General features: G+C 34.7%; 1 protein-coding gene across 5 annotated transcripts in view; it reads right to left on the bottom strand.

Annotated features, from left to right (window-relative positions):
* The window catches only part of CTBP2 (C-terminal binding protein 2), a 240,015-nt gene that overhangs the window by 26,110 nt on the left and 194,434 nt on the right, over positions 1–19,471 (bottom strand). For all 5 annotated transcript variants that reach the window (XM_087964336.1, XM_087964340.1, XM_087964337.1 and 2 more), the window contains one exon: positions 2,976–3,130. In XM_087964336.1, the coding sequence (XP_087820462.1) occupies positions 2,976–3,130 (155 nt within the window). The remainder of the gene's footprint in view (positions 1–2,975; positions 3,131–19,471) is intronic.

Below are 19,471 nucleotides of genomic sequence, written 5' to 3'. Positions count from 1 at the left end.
GCAGCTGTACTAGTTTTCAGCACGCAATTCAAAATGTTGGTTATCGGCTTTAAAGCCTGTGTGGTGAACCAGGGTTAGGCTACTTGCAAAACTGCCCATCTCTCTCTTCTCTTTCCAGATTCAAAAGGATGAACATGCTCCATTTCCCCTCTATTAAACAGGCCATCTCGCAGGACCAAGGAGACCTGCCTCTCTATTATGATGCCTGATCTACAAAACAGCCTCCCTTTGTGATTAAGACCTGACTTTTCCCCTGGGAATTAGGGTCAGGATGTTAAAGGAGCCCAACAGGTCAATCAGTTCTGTGAGTTTGTTATCTATTGTCTTGGTTTTCTTTTGTACTGGATTATATTCGGGGGGCGGGTTTTCGGGGACTATAGTTTTCGGGATTATATTCGGGGACCGGTTCAGACTGGTTCGGGTGAACTGGTAATTCTGGTGATTATTTGCCCCCCCCTTTTCCTGTGCTTTATTTCCTTGTTTTGGAGAACAGCTGATTCGCGCGGCAGAGCGGTTTTGCAGCGCCTCAGCTGTTTTACTCACTGGGGCTGCAGTAGAAGGTAAGTATTATAGCTGAAAACAGGCTTTTTAAAATGGTGTGCACGCGCGCAAAGTGCGTGATCACCGAACAGGTTGTTACACCAGTTGAATCGCACCACCGATTATTTTTAACTGTATTTGGTTATGGGTTATTTATTTATTTATATGATTGTGAAGTGATCAGAGTTATGTATTTAGGACTATACATAACTCTGATCACTTAAGGTAAAACTAGACATTTCACAAAGACTTCCAATATTCTCTAAATCAAGACTACATCTGAAATTCAGTGGTAAAACAGCAGCAGAAACTTGAATGCAAGAAGTAAAAAGTGAATCAAAAAAGCTTAAGTACATCCTTACCCTGAGTCATTTTCCTACTCTTAATCTCCTTTTCATAGTTAGCTAGAAAAAGGCTACCAGGGAAATGTTATGTATGAACATCTAGCTCAGGGGTGTCAAACTGGCGGCCCATGGGTCATATGCATCATGCACAGGCCACACCCACCCCAGCTCCACGAAGGGGAAAAACGTCACAAAACATCATGTGACAGCAACATGACGAAGTGAGTTTGACACCCATGATCTAACTTATTACTGTGGAATTTGCTTGGTTCATATTAGCACTTCTTAACTTCTTTATTGCAACATTTCTACTTCTCATATTTCAAGGTGACTCAAGGTTTCATCTCAATTATTCTTGCCAATCAACATGATAAGATTTTTAGCCAAGCTGACAATGTTTCTAGAAAGCACTTAACTTATTGTCTAGATGAAATTCAAGTATATTTTATCTAATTTAATAGTTTCTTTTTGCTTTCATCTACTGATTTACATCAGGTAAGAAAATCAATCAAAATAACCAAACTTGTACTTTGTGAACACATGCTATTTAGTTCCAATATTGTTCTCCGATGCTGTGAATTTAAGGAGCACTGTACCTGCATCAGGCAGATTGGTTGCATTAATCTCTTTCTGATCCCTATCTATTCATAAAAGCTGTCTAGTCAGATCAATTTTTAAAATCAGATTATTTATTGTGGCTTCATCATAGCACATTTAATTATCAAATCCATACAGAGTCTATCAAAGATTTTTGCTGCATGCAGGAATCCAAATTTCAGATATCTGTCACAGATTATCAGGAGAATTATGTCAGTATAAACAGAAGGAGGCAGAGAAATCATACAATTAAATCAAGACTGCATGGTCATCAATTTACTGTACAATACCAATTTAATTCATCATTTCATCATGAAGATTAGCAAGAACTTTCCATAAGCTTGATATTCACTGAGATAAGAGCTGTTGACTCAATCTCTTTGTAACAGCACACAAAGCAGAATGTGGAAGTGGAATAAGTTTCAAAATCAAATGAAGTCAGCAGCAAATCCTAATTTTACACTACAATGTTCTTTTGCCTACTTTATAAGTTTGTCTGATTTTAATTTATATGTACAATTATTATAGAAATGTGTTAATTCAGCAGTGGAAACCTGTAGTTTTTGAGATTACTCAACTACAACTTGCGGAATACCTCAACCAATCCAAGTACATAAATCAATCATTATGTACCTGATGGTTTGTATGGTTTGATGATATGATAGTTTACACAAAAATGATTGGAAACCACAGGTAAAAATCCTGAACTTTTTTGGAAAAAAGCTGAATTGTTGCTAAATACAGGATACTCTTCTTTTTGTGTTAATTTGAAAAGCATTTTCTTAAGAGTAGAATAGAATTCTTTATTGGCCAAGTGTGATTGGACACATCAGGAATTCTTCTCCGTTGCATAACCTCTCAGTGTACATACAAGTAATAAGTGATAAATTTTCTTTACAAGGTCCATCTTGTATGTTAATTGTGCCCATTCTTGGGTACAAGACTGCAAGTGCCTTCAGACAGCCACTCAGGCCTTGGTCATAGCTTGACTGGAATATTGTAATGTGCTCTACATGGGTGCTCTTGAAGATCACTCAGAAGCTACAGCTGATCCAGAGTGCAGCAGTGAGAGCCACAATGGGCATGTTATGTATGTGCAGCGCCTCTGTTACTTTGAAGCTACAATGATTACCAGTTGGTTCCCAGGTACAATTCAAGGTGTTGGTTATCACCTCTAAAGCCCTGAATGGCATACACTTTGCTTATTTGAGAATCTGGTGAGGTAAGCAAGGGTGGACTTGTTAATTAAGCACTCCCATCTTGTGGGATCTAAAACGCATTTCCTTTTTGGTGCTTACCAGATTTTCAAGTCTTTTCCAGATTCCCCATTCCCTAGAATGGCAGGAGAATCCTTTGACTGCCCCCCTACCCCACCCCGGCCCGTTTGACATTATGGGGTTTTGTCTCTGTCAGTTATTTGTTGTTGTTGATGTACTTTTAGCCCTCTAGGATCACAGGACTCAGGTGCTTTGAAATTGAAATGTTAATAAATACCTTTTCATGTATTTCCTGAGTAGACTGAGCATCACAGAATGCAACAGTAGCCAAATCTTTCAAAATAGGCATCTCCACTGTACAATCCCTTCCATCTAGCAAAGCCACCAATGGACGAGGATGCAAAGGGCCATTCATTATTTGTGGACGTATACCTGGAATAAAATGAACATAAATGTTAAAGCAACACTAGTGACTCATGTAAACACAGAACTTCATCTGAATCTGTACTAAAATGCCTTGGCTTTCTAATGGTAAACTGATGCTGCTTAATGCAGGAATTTATATTCAATTAGTCTTTGAATTCATAGTTTACAGCATACAGAGAAGAAGCCCCAATGTGATACATAAAGCTTGCCCCTGGAAAATTATGTACAGAGCTGTACTTTTAAGATGGTTATGAGGACTTTCATTAGATTCCCATTTGGAACATCTGGGTTAGCTTCAACAGAGATGGCACAAGCACTCCCAGCTCATTCACAGGAGTCTTGGGTCTACATCTCTGCATGCAGACGAATAACCCATGCTAATGGATGCAAGTGGAAGGACAGAGATTATGTTCTGGCTTGGAAGATGGTTCTATCAAGTAATTAATCTTTGGCACTAGTACTAGATGGAGCCAGAATCACTTTTAAGCAATAAATAAAGATACAGACCATCAAGTGGTTGTCTCACTTGTTCCAAGTTACTTTGGGTAGAATCAATTTTCCTTTAAACCAACCTTTCAATGGAAAAACTTCCAATTTTAGAAAAGGCTAGAGATACCCATAGCACTTCTATTTGGGAAATATAGGAAAGTCAGTATTAGATACTAGGAAGTTTGCTCTTAGATTAGAACTCACCATAACCCCCTTCAGGAACCTTGTATATATCTTTATAGCATATACTACCTAGGAGGATGAGTCACTTTGAACTGCGAGATGGTTGGCAAATAAATTTGATGATGTTGATACTAGAACTCATCCTAAGTTGTGTATGCTATAAAGATATACAAACTCTCTTGTCAGTCTAATTTTAAGATTCTCACATTACCAAGATGTGCTACAAGCTATTTTGTTGTTGTTGTTAGTTTAGATATACATTTGTTCTAGATGCCCAGAGTCACTTGCTTTAGAGATGGGTGGCTCTATAAATTACATAAAGAAATAATAAAGATAGCAAACATTTGTGTAACCGTCTGGTTCTATTAGAAAAGAGAAAAATAAAAACCTATTGATGTCATTTGATGGTCGCATTGTGACTAATTTCTTATATATGCGTATCTGATATAAATTTGTATTGTGATTTCTGATTTAAGCTTGTTTTATGCCAATCATCTAGCATGTGTATATGTATTATATGGTTGCTAACCAAAATAGGGTAACATTGATTGTAATGATGTTGTTAACTGGGTCATTGTCTGATTTGATATAACTATGATAATCTAAAGTCAGGGCATAAACACACATTGCTGCTGTTTCCTAAAGCTTTTACAACAAATATTTTGATACTGCTTGCCATATAAAAATAGTAGAGAGCTTCAGAATTACTCAGTGATTATAACATGATGATAGGGAACTCAATGTTCATTTGTGAAATAGTTGTATCTTGCTGATCTTTTTTCTTTGTACTGGACTACATCAACCTAGGTTATGGTTTTTTTCAGTATTTATTGTGTATGTGTTTTCAATTTGGTTGTTAGTTGACCAAGTTATGTATTTCAGATGAAGCCCTTTACTTTTTTAAAAAAATAAAAAAATATGTTGAAATAGTGAGTTAGGCATCAAAACTACAACACTTAAAGCAATAAATAAACTCCAGCTGGATGGGTAATTTGCACAGGGCTTCCTTAAATACCCATTGGAACACTGATGAATTTCTCTTGGCTAAATATTGCACCTTGGAGTAACATTTCTCAATATAATGCCCATCATTTTTATTAGGGCTATAACTCCCTGTTGGGATGAACAATAGTGAAATAAAAGAGTTCTACTGAGTATAGTAATACTGAGATCTTTCACAGAATTTATTGAGGATACTTTAATTTGTAATCTTGATTAAATGCCCCTTCTAAGATCTAGCTATTCATTTCTAGCCACTGGCAATTGTAACCAGACATTTTGGAAGATCCATACTAGATACCATGAAGTATCTGAAGTATTCCACAGGCTGAAATAAAGGAAAATCCTGGGGATGTGTCCTGGGGTCATGTGATCCCTCTTGCGACCTTCTGACAAGCAAAGTCAATGGGGAAGCCAGATTCACTTAACAACCATGTGATTAACTTAACAACTGCAGTGATTCATTTAACAACTGTAGCAAGAAAAGTTGTAAAATGGGGCAAAACTCACTTAACACATTTCTCACTTAGCAATAGAAATTTTGGGCTCAATTGTGATCGTAAGTCGAGGACTACCTGTATTTATTTTCTTTCTCTCTCTCTTTCTTTCTTTCTTTCTTTCTTTCTTTCTTTCTTTCTTTCTTTCTTTCTTTCTTTCTTTCTTTCTTTCTTTTCTTTCTTTCTCTTTCCTTTCTTTCTTTTCTCTCTCTCTCTCTCTCCCCCACCTTTCTCTCTCACACATACATACACCCCTAGCAGTATCTGACTCAAGGCCACTTCAATCACAAGACATAACACTGACTACTTCAAAATTGTTTCTAAGGTCTGAAAGAAACAATTACTTCGAACTATTTCCCTGTTAAGGCAGGAGAATTCTGGAATCTTACAAACATGTCCCTTAAGATTATTGCTTTGATTTACTTTATTGTTCAGCACTGGAAAATGAAAGACAATGAAAACATTTGTGGAATGCAATCCATGTTCATAAGGAAGGGCTGGAGATGTGACAGTTAATCATACAGAACAAAATCAAGAAAAAAAAATCTATTGTAATCTCCTCTATTGTTAAACCAAATTACTACATTTATCAGTATATACACATGTCCTTTCTGCTGTCTATATCACTGACCAAAGTGTGACCTTGTTAAAACTGATGGAGTAAAATTTCCACTTTTCCTCACCATTGGCCATATTAGTAAGGGATGATGAGAATAATACTAACTGCAAGGCTAGACATTATCTTGTTTTAGGGTTACATCAATTCCTGGAAGGGCTTGAGGGAGCGAGTGCTTAGAGCTGAAACAGCATGATATCTCTAGGACTTCCATGTTCTTCATCAGGCTCCCTGCCCAACAATCTTAATATTTTCAATGTTCTTTTATTTATCTTTATATTCTTTCAAAGGATCATTTTTATCCAAAAGAATGACATTGAGTTAACATGACCTCACAGTTTGGGGCATAAAAATGCAAGCCCAGGGCTTGTTTGAAGAAAGAGAAAGGAAAGCTAAAATAAACCATAACAATACAAGAGCACACAATAGATACAAACTCAAGGTAAACCGCACCAAACTTGATTGCAGGAAATACGACTTCAGCAACAGAGTGGTCAATGTCTGGAATACTCTACCTGACTCTGTGGTTTCTTCCCCAAACCCCCAAAACTTTAACCTTAGACTGTCTACTATTGACCTCACCCCTTTCCTAAGAGGTCTGTCTGTAGGGGGCGTGTATAAGCGCACCAATGTGCCTACCGTCCCTGTCCTATTGTTTCTTTTATTTTTCTTATATGTACCCATTTCATGTATTCATAACTATGTATATACTTATACCTATTATCTTGTAAGCAATTGACAAATCAAAATAAATAAATAAAAAATAAAAATAAATAAATGGTGCCCTAAGGAGTTGAGGACAGTGTTAAGCAAATTTGTTAGTCTACATTCTGTAAACGGGTTTTGTGACTGTCCATTCCTTTATGGCAGCATTTTTGAGAAGACACCCAGGACAATATCTGGTCCCAATTTAAATATGCCCAGTAGTTCACAAATATTGCCTAAGATAATGTTATGACTACAATTATTAACGGACACTTATGAGTCAGTTTGAGGTAATGGTTGAACTACCAGGCTAGAAACCAGAAGACCCTGAGTCTCATCTTAGGTATGAAGCCACCTTGGTCAGTACCTTTCTCATTCCTAGGACTGAGGCAGTGGTAAACATCTGAAAAAACTTGCCAAGAAAAATGCAGGGAATTATCAAGGCAGTTGCTAAACGTCAACATTGGTTCAAAGACACCCCCCCTCCTAAAACAACTACCCTTAGATCCGGACAAAAGGGAAATTACAAGGGAAAAAGCAATTAAATTCATGCAAAATTAGAAGTTGCAAGTTGTCCATTTTATTATGCATTATACAGCATGCCGATTCTGTACATTTAGCATTTTGTGAAATTTGGGGCAACAGTCTGTTTATCTAGTTAGCTCTTTGGAGGTTATGAAATAGCAATAGCACTTAGACTTATATACTGCTTCACAGTGCTTTACAGCCCTCTGTAAGCCCTCTGTTAGCTTCTTGCCCCCAACAATCTGGGTCCTCATTTTACCCACCTTGGAAGGATGGAAGCTGAGTCAACCTTGAGCCTGGTGAGATCTGAACTGCCAAACTGCAGGCAGCCAGCAGGCAACAGAAGTAGCCTGCAGTACTGCACTCTAACCACTCCGCCACCGTGGCTCAATCAATATATCTACCCAAATAACTTTTCAGATCAATTTGGAACATGGAAACAAGTAGTAAAAAACTTAGCTTGCATGCAGAATGTTCCTACAGTTTGAGATTCAGATACTGGGAACTAACTGAACTTTTCATTCCTAGTCACCCTAACTATCTCCCAGTTCTAGTGGCTAATGTGAGTTATTTATGCAGCAGATATCAAACTCATATCTGCTGCAATCAAAAGAACACTTGGCAATTAGCAATAAGTAAAAAACAAAAAAAGTATCTACCATAACAGCCTTGGTGTGTGTGTGTGTGTGTGTGTGTGTGTTCAATAAAACCACAATAATCGGAATAAAGTTGGAAGGGACCTTGGAGGTCCTCTAGTCCAACTCTCTGCTCAGGAAACCCCCTGCTCAGGAAACCTGCTGTCCCACTGATCATGAAACCCTATAGCATTTTATACAAATAGTTGTCCAATCTCTTCTTAAAAACTTCCAGTGTTGGAGCGTTCACAACTTCTGGAGGCAAGTTGTTCTACTGATTAATTGTTCAGTTAGGAAATGTTCTAGGTTGCTTCTCTCCTTGATTAGTTTCTATCTGTTGCTTCTTGTCCTGGTCTTAGTGCTTTGGAGAATAGCTTGACTCCCTCTTCTTTGTGACAACCCCTGCGATATTGGAACACTGCTATCCTATTACCCTTATCCTTCTTTTCATTAAAGCAGACATTACAATCACAGTAACATTCATAAAGAACCACTCCTATCACTCACCATAATTTTTTTGAAATAGTTTTGTTTTTAAAAATTTCCAGAAGGTTAACAATGTAGGGGGGCAAACTGATTTACAAAGACATTCCATTTGATTTTGAGAACTGCCTTGCTGTGCACACCCTTGTGGTGTTACTATCACAATGAAAATGCAGAAGGAAATGGGAGGGAAACTGAAGAGAGACTCCCCACCAAGAAAATGGATTGACAAGGCCAATGCAAGTAACACTGTTCCCATATTCCTCTATAATTTGTAATCAGAGCTTGGTTCATAACTAAAGCGGGAAACATTTATAATTAACTATGCATTTGGGGGAATCTATGCCTAGCCTTTGAAATGCCTTTATGTTCTGATTAAATAGCTGGCTTGACAAGGTTTGCTTGTTAAAAACATTTAAGAATAATATCTATCTCTTTATTTTTAAAATTACAAATGTAAATTGTTATATTGAAAAAAAATCAATTATTTAAACACAACTATTTGAATGTTAATTAACAATTGGATGACGCTAATGATTTCAGCTTGTCAGAAATAAAACTTGAGACCTGGAGTAATAAAGAACATGCTGCATTATTTTAAGAAAAACCACTGACAGATTTGCTGTCTAAAGTTATATGAAAAATGTATGTCACTTGGTCAAAATGTATTATCTGAAATGATTCATCTGCCTCCTCCTCAAGAGCTTTTAGACCAACACATCCTATATCAAAAACAACTCAGCACATTAAAAAAAAAAGGAATGAATTGGTCCATGAATGAAGTGTAGAGAGATTCTTCTCTTAGGAGCACTTCATTAACATTGTCCATCCCTGTGAATGATTTTGGTTGCAAACTTAAACACACCCACACAAAATGTGGTTCAGCACCTATATTCTTAAGACCAGATAGTAACTTATTGGTGGAAAAGCCTCTTTTTTTTTTGCATTACTCCTGAGAATATAACAAAGACTAAAATATTGCTTCTCTAACAATAGTCCGAAATTACACTTTTGTCTTGGAAATAGTAAAGTAGCAGCGGCATTGTGCAAAGTACAAACCAAATAGATAGTTCATTGTCTACATATGGGTAGCTTTTTTATAGAAAGAAAGCAAGGCAAAAAAAGAGCCAGAGAGATAGAAATGTGTGACTGTATTCAATGGGAACCATCATCAGTAAAGAAAAAGATATGTACAATAGAAAATAAATTGAATTCAGTTTTTCTGACTGGAATGCCAACAAGGTGATATAAAACTGCTTTAAAAATAAGTGGTCTCTTCCAATGTATTGGCAGTTGTCAGAAGCATTGTTCAATAAATATTTTCTGGAGCTTTCAGCTCTTGATGGAGTTGAGCCAATGTTTCAGTGGCAGCTTTTAAGAGAAAGAGTGGGAAAGCAGGGGAAGAGGGATGGCAAGGAACTGCTTTCTATCTGCAGGGAGAACTGGTCCACCCCAATTCGCAAGCTGCACAGCTGGTTGTGTGGCAGTTCAATACAGAAAACGATTTGGTTGCCGCTGTTTTTTTTTTTTTTAAAAAAACCACACACAAAGCCTGCTTGTCCTCTTTTGCTCTTTGCCACCCACTTGTATCCGATTCCAATGGCACCCCTGCCAAGAGAATGAGGGAGTCCTCTCTGGTAAATGGCAGCCTTTGTGTAGCTGCAAGACGGCTACTATCTCATTGAAACAAAAGAAGAGAAGCCATTTGCTTAATTCTTATTAATCTCACTTGCTTGTGTCACGCCACTTCTTTTCCCTTTTTTAAAAAAAATAACAAAACACAAAAAAGCTGAGAAAGACTGTTTTAAACATCTCCTCTGACAGTATATAAAAAGTGAATCAAAGAGCAAGCCAAGCGTTTTCACGAACTACTTATTAGCAACAAAAGTCACTGCAGCTCGAAAAGTAAGGCACACTTTGTTAAGCAAACAGAGGAAAGAAAACAGGAAATGGGCCCTTGCCTTGAAAACTTTGCCTCCACAATCTTCTTATTAAAAACTATATAGGAAGTAAAAGGAGGATTAGAACAAGAAGGGAGGAGAAGAGTATAAAATACTACACCAATATTTGGCGAGCCGATTCTCTTCTTGACTACGAAGGGGGATCTTCAAACAAGCACCCCATGTCCACAGCCACACAGTTTCAAGACAAATGCCTTTCTGGACAAAAGAGGGAAAAGAAAAGGGTTTTGTCCGACTACAGAAGAATAGTCTGAAATTTGCTGAAGGAGTTACAGTTATCTCTGACAGCTCCAGACTCTCACAAATACTCCCACAAGACTTTACCACAGCTTTTAACTAATCAAAGTTCTTTTCTGGTGCTTGAATAAATCATGAAAGAGCTATACCCCCCAATAAATCTGACCTCCCATTTGACTTAAATGTGTGGCTCCTGAAAAATATATTTAATATCTGCCACGAGTAACCCAATTTGATATTTAAAGTGAAATGTGTTTCAGTGATACATATACTGCACTTAGATTAGGACTTTAGCTGAAATGACGAGTCCCGAGAGAGGGACAGACAAACACGTGTATTTTGTTAGATCACTACTGCTGTTTGGGTGGTACATTTTGCAAACAGTCACAGAGGGCTGTCTTGTCTTAACAAGTAAATATTTTCTAGAAATTGGGATGTTACCACATCCATTTATCATTTTAAGAGGAAGTAGCAATGTTTAATACTTTTTGGTAGTTTAAAAAATAAAAGTTTAATATGCAATTAAGAGGAAAGTTTGCATCTAAATGTCATTTTCGTATATTAGTGAGTCAAAAATTAAACTTGAAGAGCCGGAAGAAATCAGAGTGCAGGTAGTTTTTCCTGCCCCTTGTGAGAATCACATAGGCGAGCAATCAAATACTGCTAAATATTTTGCCTATATATTACAATCTTAACAACTTAAATTAATTGAAAAACATTGAGATAGATAATGGACAGAGTCATGCTACATAAGGTACAGCATAATTTAAGAAGCTGTAGATGCAAGCACATTTATTCCTCAAATGTATTTGAAATATTAGGTGGCATAATTATATTTACATTTAGACACAATCCAAGTAAAATTAAGCATTTATAGTTATAATAGGTTTTAGTTAGAAATGTTATATCTTAATCTTTGAATCAATGAGATCTGAACTAAATAGTAACAACCATCAGAAACAGAGAACTCTTCCAAACAAGAATTTCTCTGGATCATGGTAGTGGCATTTTTAATAACATATCTGTCTTAGGCAATATGTTTGAGCAGATAGTAGTTGGACAATCCCAAACATTCTTGGATTACATTAAGTTTATGGATCCGGCTAAGTCTACCTTAATTCTGAATTAGCATGGAAAGGGTTTTAGATCTTTTTCAGAAGAAGGCTAACAAGAAAGATATGTAAGCCCTGTAATTTCTAAGGTCTCTGGTAGCTTTCAATACTACTGTTCTATCTAAAGCTGGGGACAAGTGTGTTACACATTAAGTTGCCCTTACGAGATAGTTTGTTAGCAGACTACTGGTCTGAGCCCATGTTCAAATCTTGGGGTTTCCCATCTAGGAGATTAAGTAGGAGATAAAGGGCAGATACGTCTGACTGAGAAATGAGAATCAGCTGCTCAGCAGAGCAGACAATATCAGAGAATACAAACATTTTATAATATAATGCTCTTTATACTTTCTGGAACACAGGATTTACTAACGAAACACAAATTACTGAAAGACATGGAAAAGAGATCTGGTGGAAGTGCTGAGGATATATAGGTCAGTACAGATATTACTTGAATAGTGTGGATAAGTGCAGAGTTATACAGAACAATGGTCTGAGAGTATATTTGTCCTTTGTTAAAGTATGGTGAAGCTATATAGACACCATTGAGGTTCAATAAATGGATATTCAAGTCTAGATACCAATTTGGGTGATGATATTCAAATTGTTTGGCCCAAAGTTGTATTGGAAGGGGCAGATTTTTAATTCTGGAAAACAATTAGGTCTGCATTGTCACCAGAAGTTCAGTAACGATCAAAATAGATGATGCCTCTAGGATTATTTTGATTATGGTCTCAGAATAATGCTCATCTTAGAAAGATTAGTTAGAACTGTTGGTCACAGCACTATATGAAAATCTTTTCATTCAGGTTTCACAGACCTTGATTTTTAATGCTGGAATTACTGTTTGTTTTTAAATGTTTTACATAACATTTATTAGATTATTATGCATACAATAATCTCACTGCAGTTATCATATACAAAAACCAGTTCCATGGCTTATTCCAACTGTTCATTCATTAATCCCAAAAGAAATACCACAGGTCTCAATTGTTTATGAATCTTAAATCCTTTGAGACAATGCATGTGTTTGAATTTAAAACTTTCAAGGATTTTTTTTACACAACTACCAAATATGATAAAATTTCTCCTTTTCTTCTTTTAATCTTTTAATTTCCAATATAAATTTGAAGTGTCTTTATACTTTCTGGACAATTTCTCTGGTGACATATACCAACAATACATCATTTTATAAAAATTCTCTTTTAAGATTATAACAATGTAAATCTCAAAGCTCTTTCAGCCACATATTTTCCCATTGTTCCATCTATATATTATAACAAAATCTAGCCCATGCTACCATACATTTTTTTTTACTTTCTTTCTGTTTCAAATTTGAATAAAAGTCCCAAGGGAAGAGAATATACGTAGCTCAGGGCCTTGATGTTCTCTGAGCTTGTGTTGACTAGTGACAATTATGTATGCTTTCTAAATGAATCTTAACCATTCTATAAAGTTATCTCCAAAATTCTTATCTTCCAAAACCTTGATCAAGAAAACTCAGTTCAAATTGTCAAAGGCCTTTTCTTAACTTAAAAAATCAATGTGACTTTTGTTTTTCATCATGTTGCTCCAAATATCTAACTCATTTCTAACATTCTTCTTTAGCTTTCTTTTAGGTAAAAGCCCACATTGATCCTCATGAATAAATTCTTATGAAATTATTTTAAGCTAATCAGCTAGACTTGTTGTGTACAAATTATAGCCATTATACAATAATGATATCAGCCCATACGATAGTCCTTAATTTATTACTATAATTAAAACCAAAATTTTCATTACTAAACAAAACAAATGAGTTCTCCCCCCATTTTAAAACCTTGCTACAGTTGTTTAGTGAATCACTACAATTGTTAAGTTAGTAACAAAGTTAATAAATTATTCTGGCTTCCCTGTTGACTTTGTTTGTCAGAAGGCCACAAAAGGAGATCACGAGGATCACCAGGATACTCCCAAGAATTGATTATAGCATTCCCAGAAATTCTACCTCTAAAACAACATTTCAATGTTACATGACCTCATAATCCTGATATATCCAATACTAAAGCCATTAACTTTATTAATTTTGCTAAATATCCAGTATTATTTTCATAAGAAGAGCAGAGAAGACAACTAAGAGTAGCCAGTTGCAACGACAATAATGTAATAGATATTAACATAACTTTGTTGAAAAGGGAAGAAGAGAACAGAGAAGGCAGTACTACACTTATAAAATTCAACTTTATACCTTCTTTCATTATATTGTTTTGATAATTGTAGGGGAAGGAAAAAAATGCCACTGTTCACTTTTTGATGCTGCCTAACATCAGAATTCTAAAACAAAGTATTTAAATGCTGAAAAAGAAGATATGAAAAACAGAACCCACACCATAATTGCTCCAGGAAAGAACTCAGATTTTGCAAAAATAAATAAATAAATAAATTTTAAAAAAATCAGACATGATATATTTCTGCAAAAATATTCAGACATGGATTGTAGCATTAAACCATGAGCAAACAATATTCAGTAAATCAGCTGTGATGTTTTTTTTTTTGATAATGTGAGGGAGTCCATTTATACTTTCTATTTCTTATTGACAATTTGGCAAGGTGTAAACAAACAAAAAGTATCTAAGCTACTTCCAATCTTCTTTTCAACAATTACACAATGATTACCATTTCCACATTCCCAAATTATATATTATGGTTTCCATCTTCTCATAAGCAAAACTTTTTAACCAATAAATTTCAAAATTACCAGTTCAATTTTTTTTCATTTCAAGCAAAAAGTCCATTAAGGGTTTCCAGTCTTTTATAAAGCAGCCTCACATTTTCTATTGTAGCACTTTGCAGTATATAGCTATAACTTGAAAAGAAGAAAGAGAATGCTCCTGGAAATGGTGGAAAGACAGAACTAAAAAGCTTGAGAAAAATAACTCCAGAGGAATCCTTCTCAGAATCCTTCAAAACCTAGTACCCTTTGCTGGAAATTTATTGAATACTGGACTGAAAAATGTTTTTCTCTCAAGTAATTTTTTTAAAAATGGCTGGTCATTGTTACCATTAATTGGTTATTCCCCAAAGGGTAATGCAAAGAAATATAAGTTGTTGCTCATAACATGAAGTCACTATGACTGGCAAATGACTCAAATGCATCCACTCCAGATCACGTGGGATTAGATATAGCCATTTTAAAGTGATTAGATGCCATTTTCAACAAACACATCCATATAAATCAAATATATGTCCCAATACTGGGTTCAAACTTTTAAAGAGACTGTGGCAATATCAAAACACCCTGTTCAATTTTCTTGATACTTGTGAAAAAATACTTATACTTCAACCATAAGCAAAACATTAAATATTGAGCAAGTGCTTTTTCTCACTCTATTAGGATATAACAGTGGAATAATTAAACTGACAAGGTTCAAACAAACAGATAGATTATGCTTGCAAAGAAGTGTCTGATTGTGGACTGACTACCATTCCTTAAATTTCAGGAGAAATTGCTAAGTACAAGAAAATTAAAAGAAAGTAATCAAAATTAAACAGTTGCTGTCTTGTACCTGATTCCACACATCTTTAAAGCAGCCCTAAGTCTATAATACAACAGGGTTATTCTTGACAGAGATTATATGCCATAGAAAGAAAATTAAATGTTGTGTGAAATAAAAATGTATTGTTTCGTGGTTTAGGATTGATTTCCAGATGGTAAGAGGGAAATGAGGATAGCCAACATACATTGTAAGAAGCACTTCTAAGCAGCTCTTAAAGACACATTGAGGATTGTTTGTTTAAGACAAAGATTTTAAATAGTCCAAAAATAACCCAACTGACACAGATATCCCAATTATATCCACTACAGTATTTACACTGGGATTAAAGAGATACAAATACTGAAAGGTAACATAACAGCTAAATATTTTGACTTAAAGAGTGTAAACAATTCATTGGTTGGTTATAACAGACACATCTTAATGGCAGTTCTACCATTATGAAATTATCTCCAATTAATATCTACTTCAATAGTGGCACTAAAGATAAGCTGTGTAATTTATTTATTTCCTAAAAAAGGAATAATAGACTGGACTGCTTAATGATCCACCATTTCCTACACTGAAAACCTAGCCCCCAAAATGATATAATAATATTCTATCTAGAATTCCAAATGAATGAATATATAAATGTTTGCTATTTCAGAAAAGTTTGTGTATGCATTTTATTGCATCCTTATTACTTTATAGAGAGAAATGATGGAGCAACACTTGCTTCGGAAACTATATTTTCAGAACATAACACATCATATGGTAGGGAAATTTAAGTACAGTCTCGCATTTGTCCAACTGCTGTTCACAGAGATCCCCAGAGCCCTCTTTCAAGAGCGAAAGAACAAATGTTACCCAGTATTTTATGTTCATCAATTCTTAGAAAACTCCAAATCGTCAGTTGACAATTATATAACACACTAATGGACAATCCATGACAAAAGCAACTGTTTCTATTAGTAGGCTGCTTTCAATCTTGCCATGAAAAGCACTGTAATGAGCCATATATGTATTCCAATGTTACAAATGCGATATTTAAAACCTCAGCCATATGTGCATCATATTGTTGTAAGATCCTATAGGATCCTTTTCTTATTTGCAAATAATAAAAATGCTGCTTGGGTTTCTATAAAACACCAAGCAATCATAATGTTAGCACTTATTCCTTTTTTAATTTTTAGAATTTCTCCATTGTCTTTTCAACAGCTATGCTATTTATGTTAATCCAAACTTAAATATTTATTTTATTTATTTGGTTCAGATTCTATTGCTAGATTCTTATGTTTCAGAGTAGTTAAAGACTGTGAAGAAATTAATTATGGCCCCTAAACCATAATTTTATAGGAAGCAGAAGAAAGTTGGTTAAATTGATATTAGTTATTATATTAATGCAGCCTCTGGAATAACAAGTTTGAATGTCTTATCTTACCAAACAAATGGAGAGTCACATTTAGTTATGTGAATTACTCTTCTATTACTTTAGAATGTTTTATAAAGAGATTCTATCATAAACCAGCAAGTTCATTTTATTAACCTCATCTTAAAATGTCATGAATTCAACAAATACAAAAAATGCACATATTGGGTACCTCAGAAATGTTTAATAAGAGTAAGTTACAACTCTCTTGTTAAAACTACAACAGAGGACTTTATACAGGTAGTCTCGTTTTACAACAGTTCATTTAGTGTCTGTTCAAAGTTACAATGGCACTGAAAAAAACGACTTATGACTGTTTTTCAGACTTACAACCGCTGCAGCATCGGCATGGTCATGTGATCAAAATTTAGATGCTTGGCAACTGACTCATATTGACGATTGCAGTGTCCTGGGATCATGTGATCACCTTTTGTGACCTTTGGATATGCAAAGTCAATGGGGAAGGCAGATTAACTTAAAAACTGTGTTATTAATTTAACAAATGCAGATTTACTTAACAAATATGGTGAGAAAGATCTCAAAGTGGGGCAAAACTCACTTAACAAATGTCTTGTTTAGCAACAGAAATTTTGGGTTCAATTGTGGTCATAAGTTGAAGGCTACCTGTATACAAACTTGTTTGGTTTTATTCTATTATTATTTCATTTTGAAATGACATATGATTTTAAATTCCTTTTATTATTTATAATAGTATTTACTATTTTTTGACATTATTTTAATTAGATTAGCAGAGAAACACAGAAGAAAATTTTAATCTACTTTTATCCCCACCCTTTCCCCAAGATTTCACATTTTACATAATAGACATTTTGTGAGAAAGTGAGAAATATTACTTTGTGGAATGACATTCACTGGAAAGCTTATGACTGGGAGAACATCAAATATGCAGTAAATTCTTAATGCAGCCAGCTGTAATATAGTTCATTAAAATGATTTCAGTGTGCATGTGTGTGTATGCACATTTGAAGTACAGAATACAAAGGAAGAAGTCAGCTATCTCTTAATGTAAGATACATGAAAAACTCCTTTTGCAGGTGAACAACTTCCTATACTTTCCAAGCTCAAAACGTTTGAATGTAGCAAAATATGCCTTCCTAATTGCTTTAAACATCTTCAAAAGTTGTAGATGTAAGGATTGGTCACAAAGTTACTTTTTCTTCAACGCTGTAACTGTGAACGGTCACTATATGGGACAGTTGCTAAACAAGGACTACCTGTAGAGATAAACATGCAAGCAGTTCTTTCACAGCTTTTTCAAAGTACTTTTTTGAAAGCTTATCTGAAAACTTTCTGTATGTGGTCTCTAAAAAGTGACTCCCAAATTAAGATCAGTCAATATATATAAGATTCTGTTTATGGAAAAGAGATAACAAAATCTTAAAAATGGATAAAACAAACATTTCAAACTCAAATTCTCAAATAAATAACCAATACAAAGGGAGCTAAAGGAATTGAAAGTAAAAGAGCTGTATACACTGTATTTTTAAAACTGGAGGAGTCAGAAAAGCAGAAAAAAGAGAAGGGACAGAAGCAGTAAACTTGATTTCCAATTTTAAGACTATCTCTTTTGTCCTCTTCCAAGAACTACAAAATAAACCAGTGCAAAACAGTAGCACTTCCGTTTTCAGGGTCTTTGACAGATCACCCTCGTGAAACGGGTCTGTCAAAATGGAGTGAAAACAAAAAGCAGCTGAAACGAGAATTAAAAGACCTCAATAAGTATCTTTATGAGCCATGTTAGGAAACGAAGAAGTCCTTCTGAAATCAACATACAACAAACCAAACATGAAAATGCAGTTTCTGGCATGAGCTGTTACACTCCTAAACGGGATAAAAATGGTCAAGGGTGCATGATTAGGACCTGCAATTCTCATGCTATTAAATGACATTAAGCATGTGTCCGGTATTTACAAAAATGTATGGCCACAGTTGAAAGTACCAAAATGTAATGGGTAAAAAGGTTTTTTAAAAAACTTCGTTCTAGTTTACCATTCTAGAAAATGGTCAGTATTGATACAGGTGGAAGCGTGCCATGAATTTATCAATGTATACTGAAGCAGATGAAACTATTTCAGATGTGCCTAAGGTCATGAAGATAGAAATTGCACGGAACTATGCTTATATAGTAAGCCATTTTCTCTTAATGGTTTTCTATATTTTATTGTTCTAATAAAATCCATCACCTATCAACCTAAGAACTAGTCATGTACCCTAAGGTTACTTGCAATTAACATACTCAAACTAAAATCCCGGCACTCTTAAGTCTGTAACAAAAAATGAAACTCAGTATATGATCTGAAAATGAACATTTTAAATATAGCAGGGAAAAATTATATGGAGTATTCCTTTTTATTTTCATAAAAAGAAAAGTGAAATAACATTTACCCAGTGGAAAAATAACAAATCATATACCAGTAGACTGTATCATTTCATTATTAATAAAACAAACATGAAATGTTTGAAATTATTCCTTTGGAATTTCCAGGCCCTCTAACTGCTTTCAATATATTCAATTCTACAGTATAGTTTTAAAAAAACTACAAAAACGAGGTGAAACGAATTCTTGACTCAATTTGAAAATCTTTTAACACAAAATTCAGAGCATGAATTGAAAAGATTAAATTTAAATGATTTCATTTGAAACATCATACTTGATATGCAAAAATTGTGATTTCAATAGAAGAAAATATTACATTTACTCTGAATATTTTTCTTAGGAAAAACTATTACAATAAATTTATGTATATTTTTATATTAAATTTTATATTCTTCTAGAATAGATTGCTAAAAAGGACAGTTTACTTTTTAAAATTTGTTGGAAAATTAATTATCAAATGGAATAATTTTCCCATATTTTTTTTCTAAAAAAAGTTTTATTTGGGTTTTCACACATACAAAATAAAAGTAAAACATTTTTTTTGAAAATAGCATGGTCCCGGGTTGAAC

Source organism: Notechis scutatus, chromosome 4 (genome assembly GCF_049901735.1).
Source record: "Notechis scutatus isolate UNSWTSFEM ecotype Mainland chromosome 4, rNotScu1.2, whole genome shotgun sequence".
Classification (NCBI taxonomy): domain Eukaryota; kingdom Metazoa; phylum Chordata; class Lepidosauria; order Squamata; family Elapidae; genus Notechis; species Notechis scutatus.
Note: the sequence above shows the minus strand (reverse complement) of the source record. Positions and strands in the feature narration are given on the sequence as shown.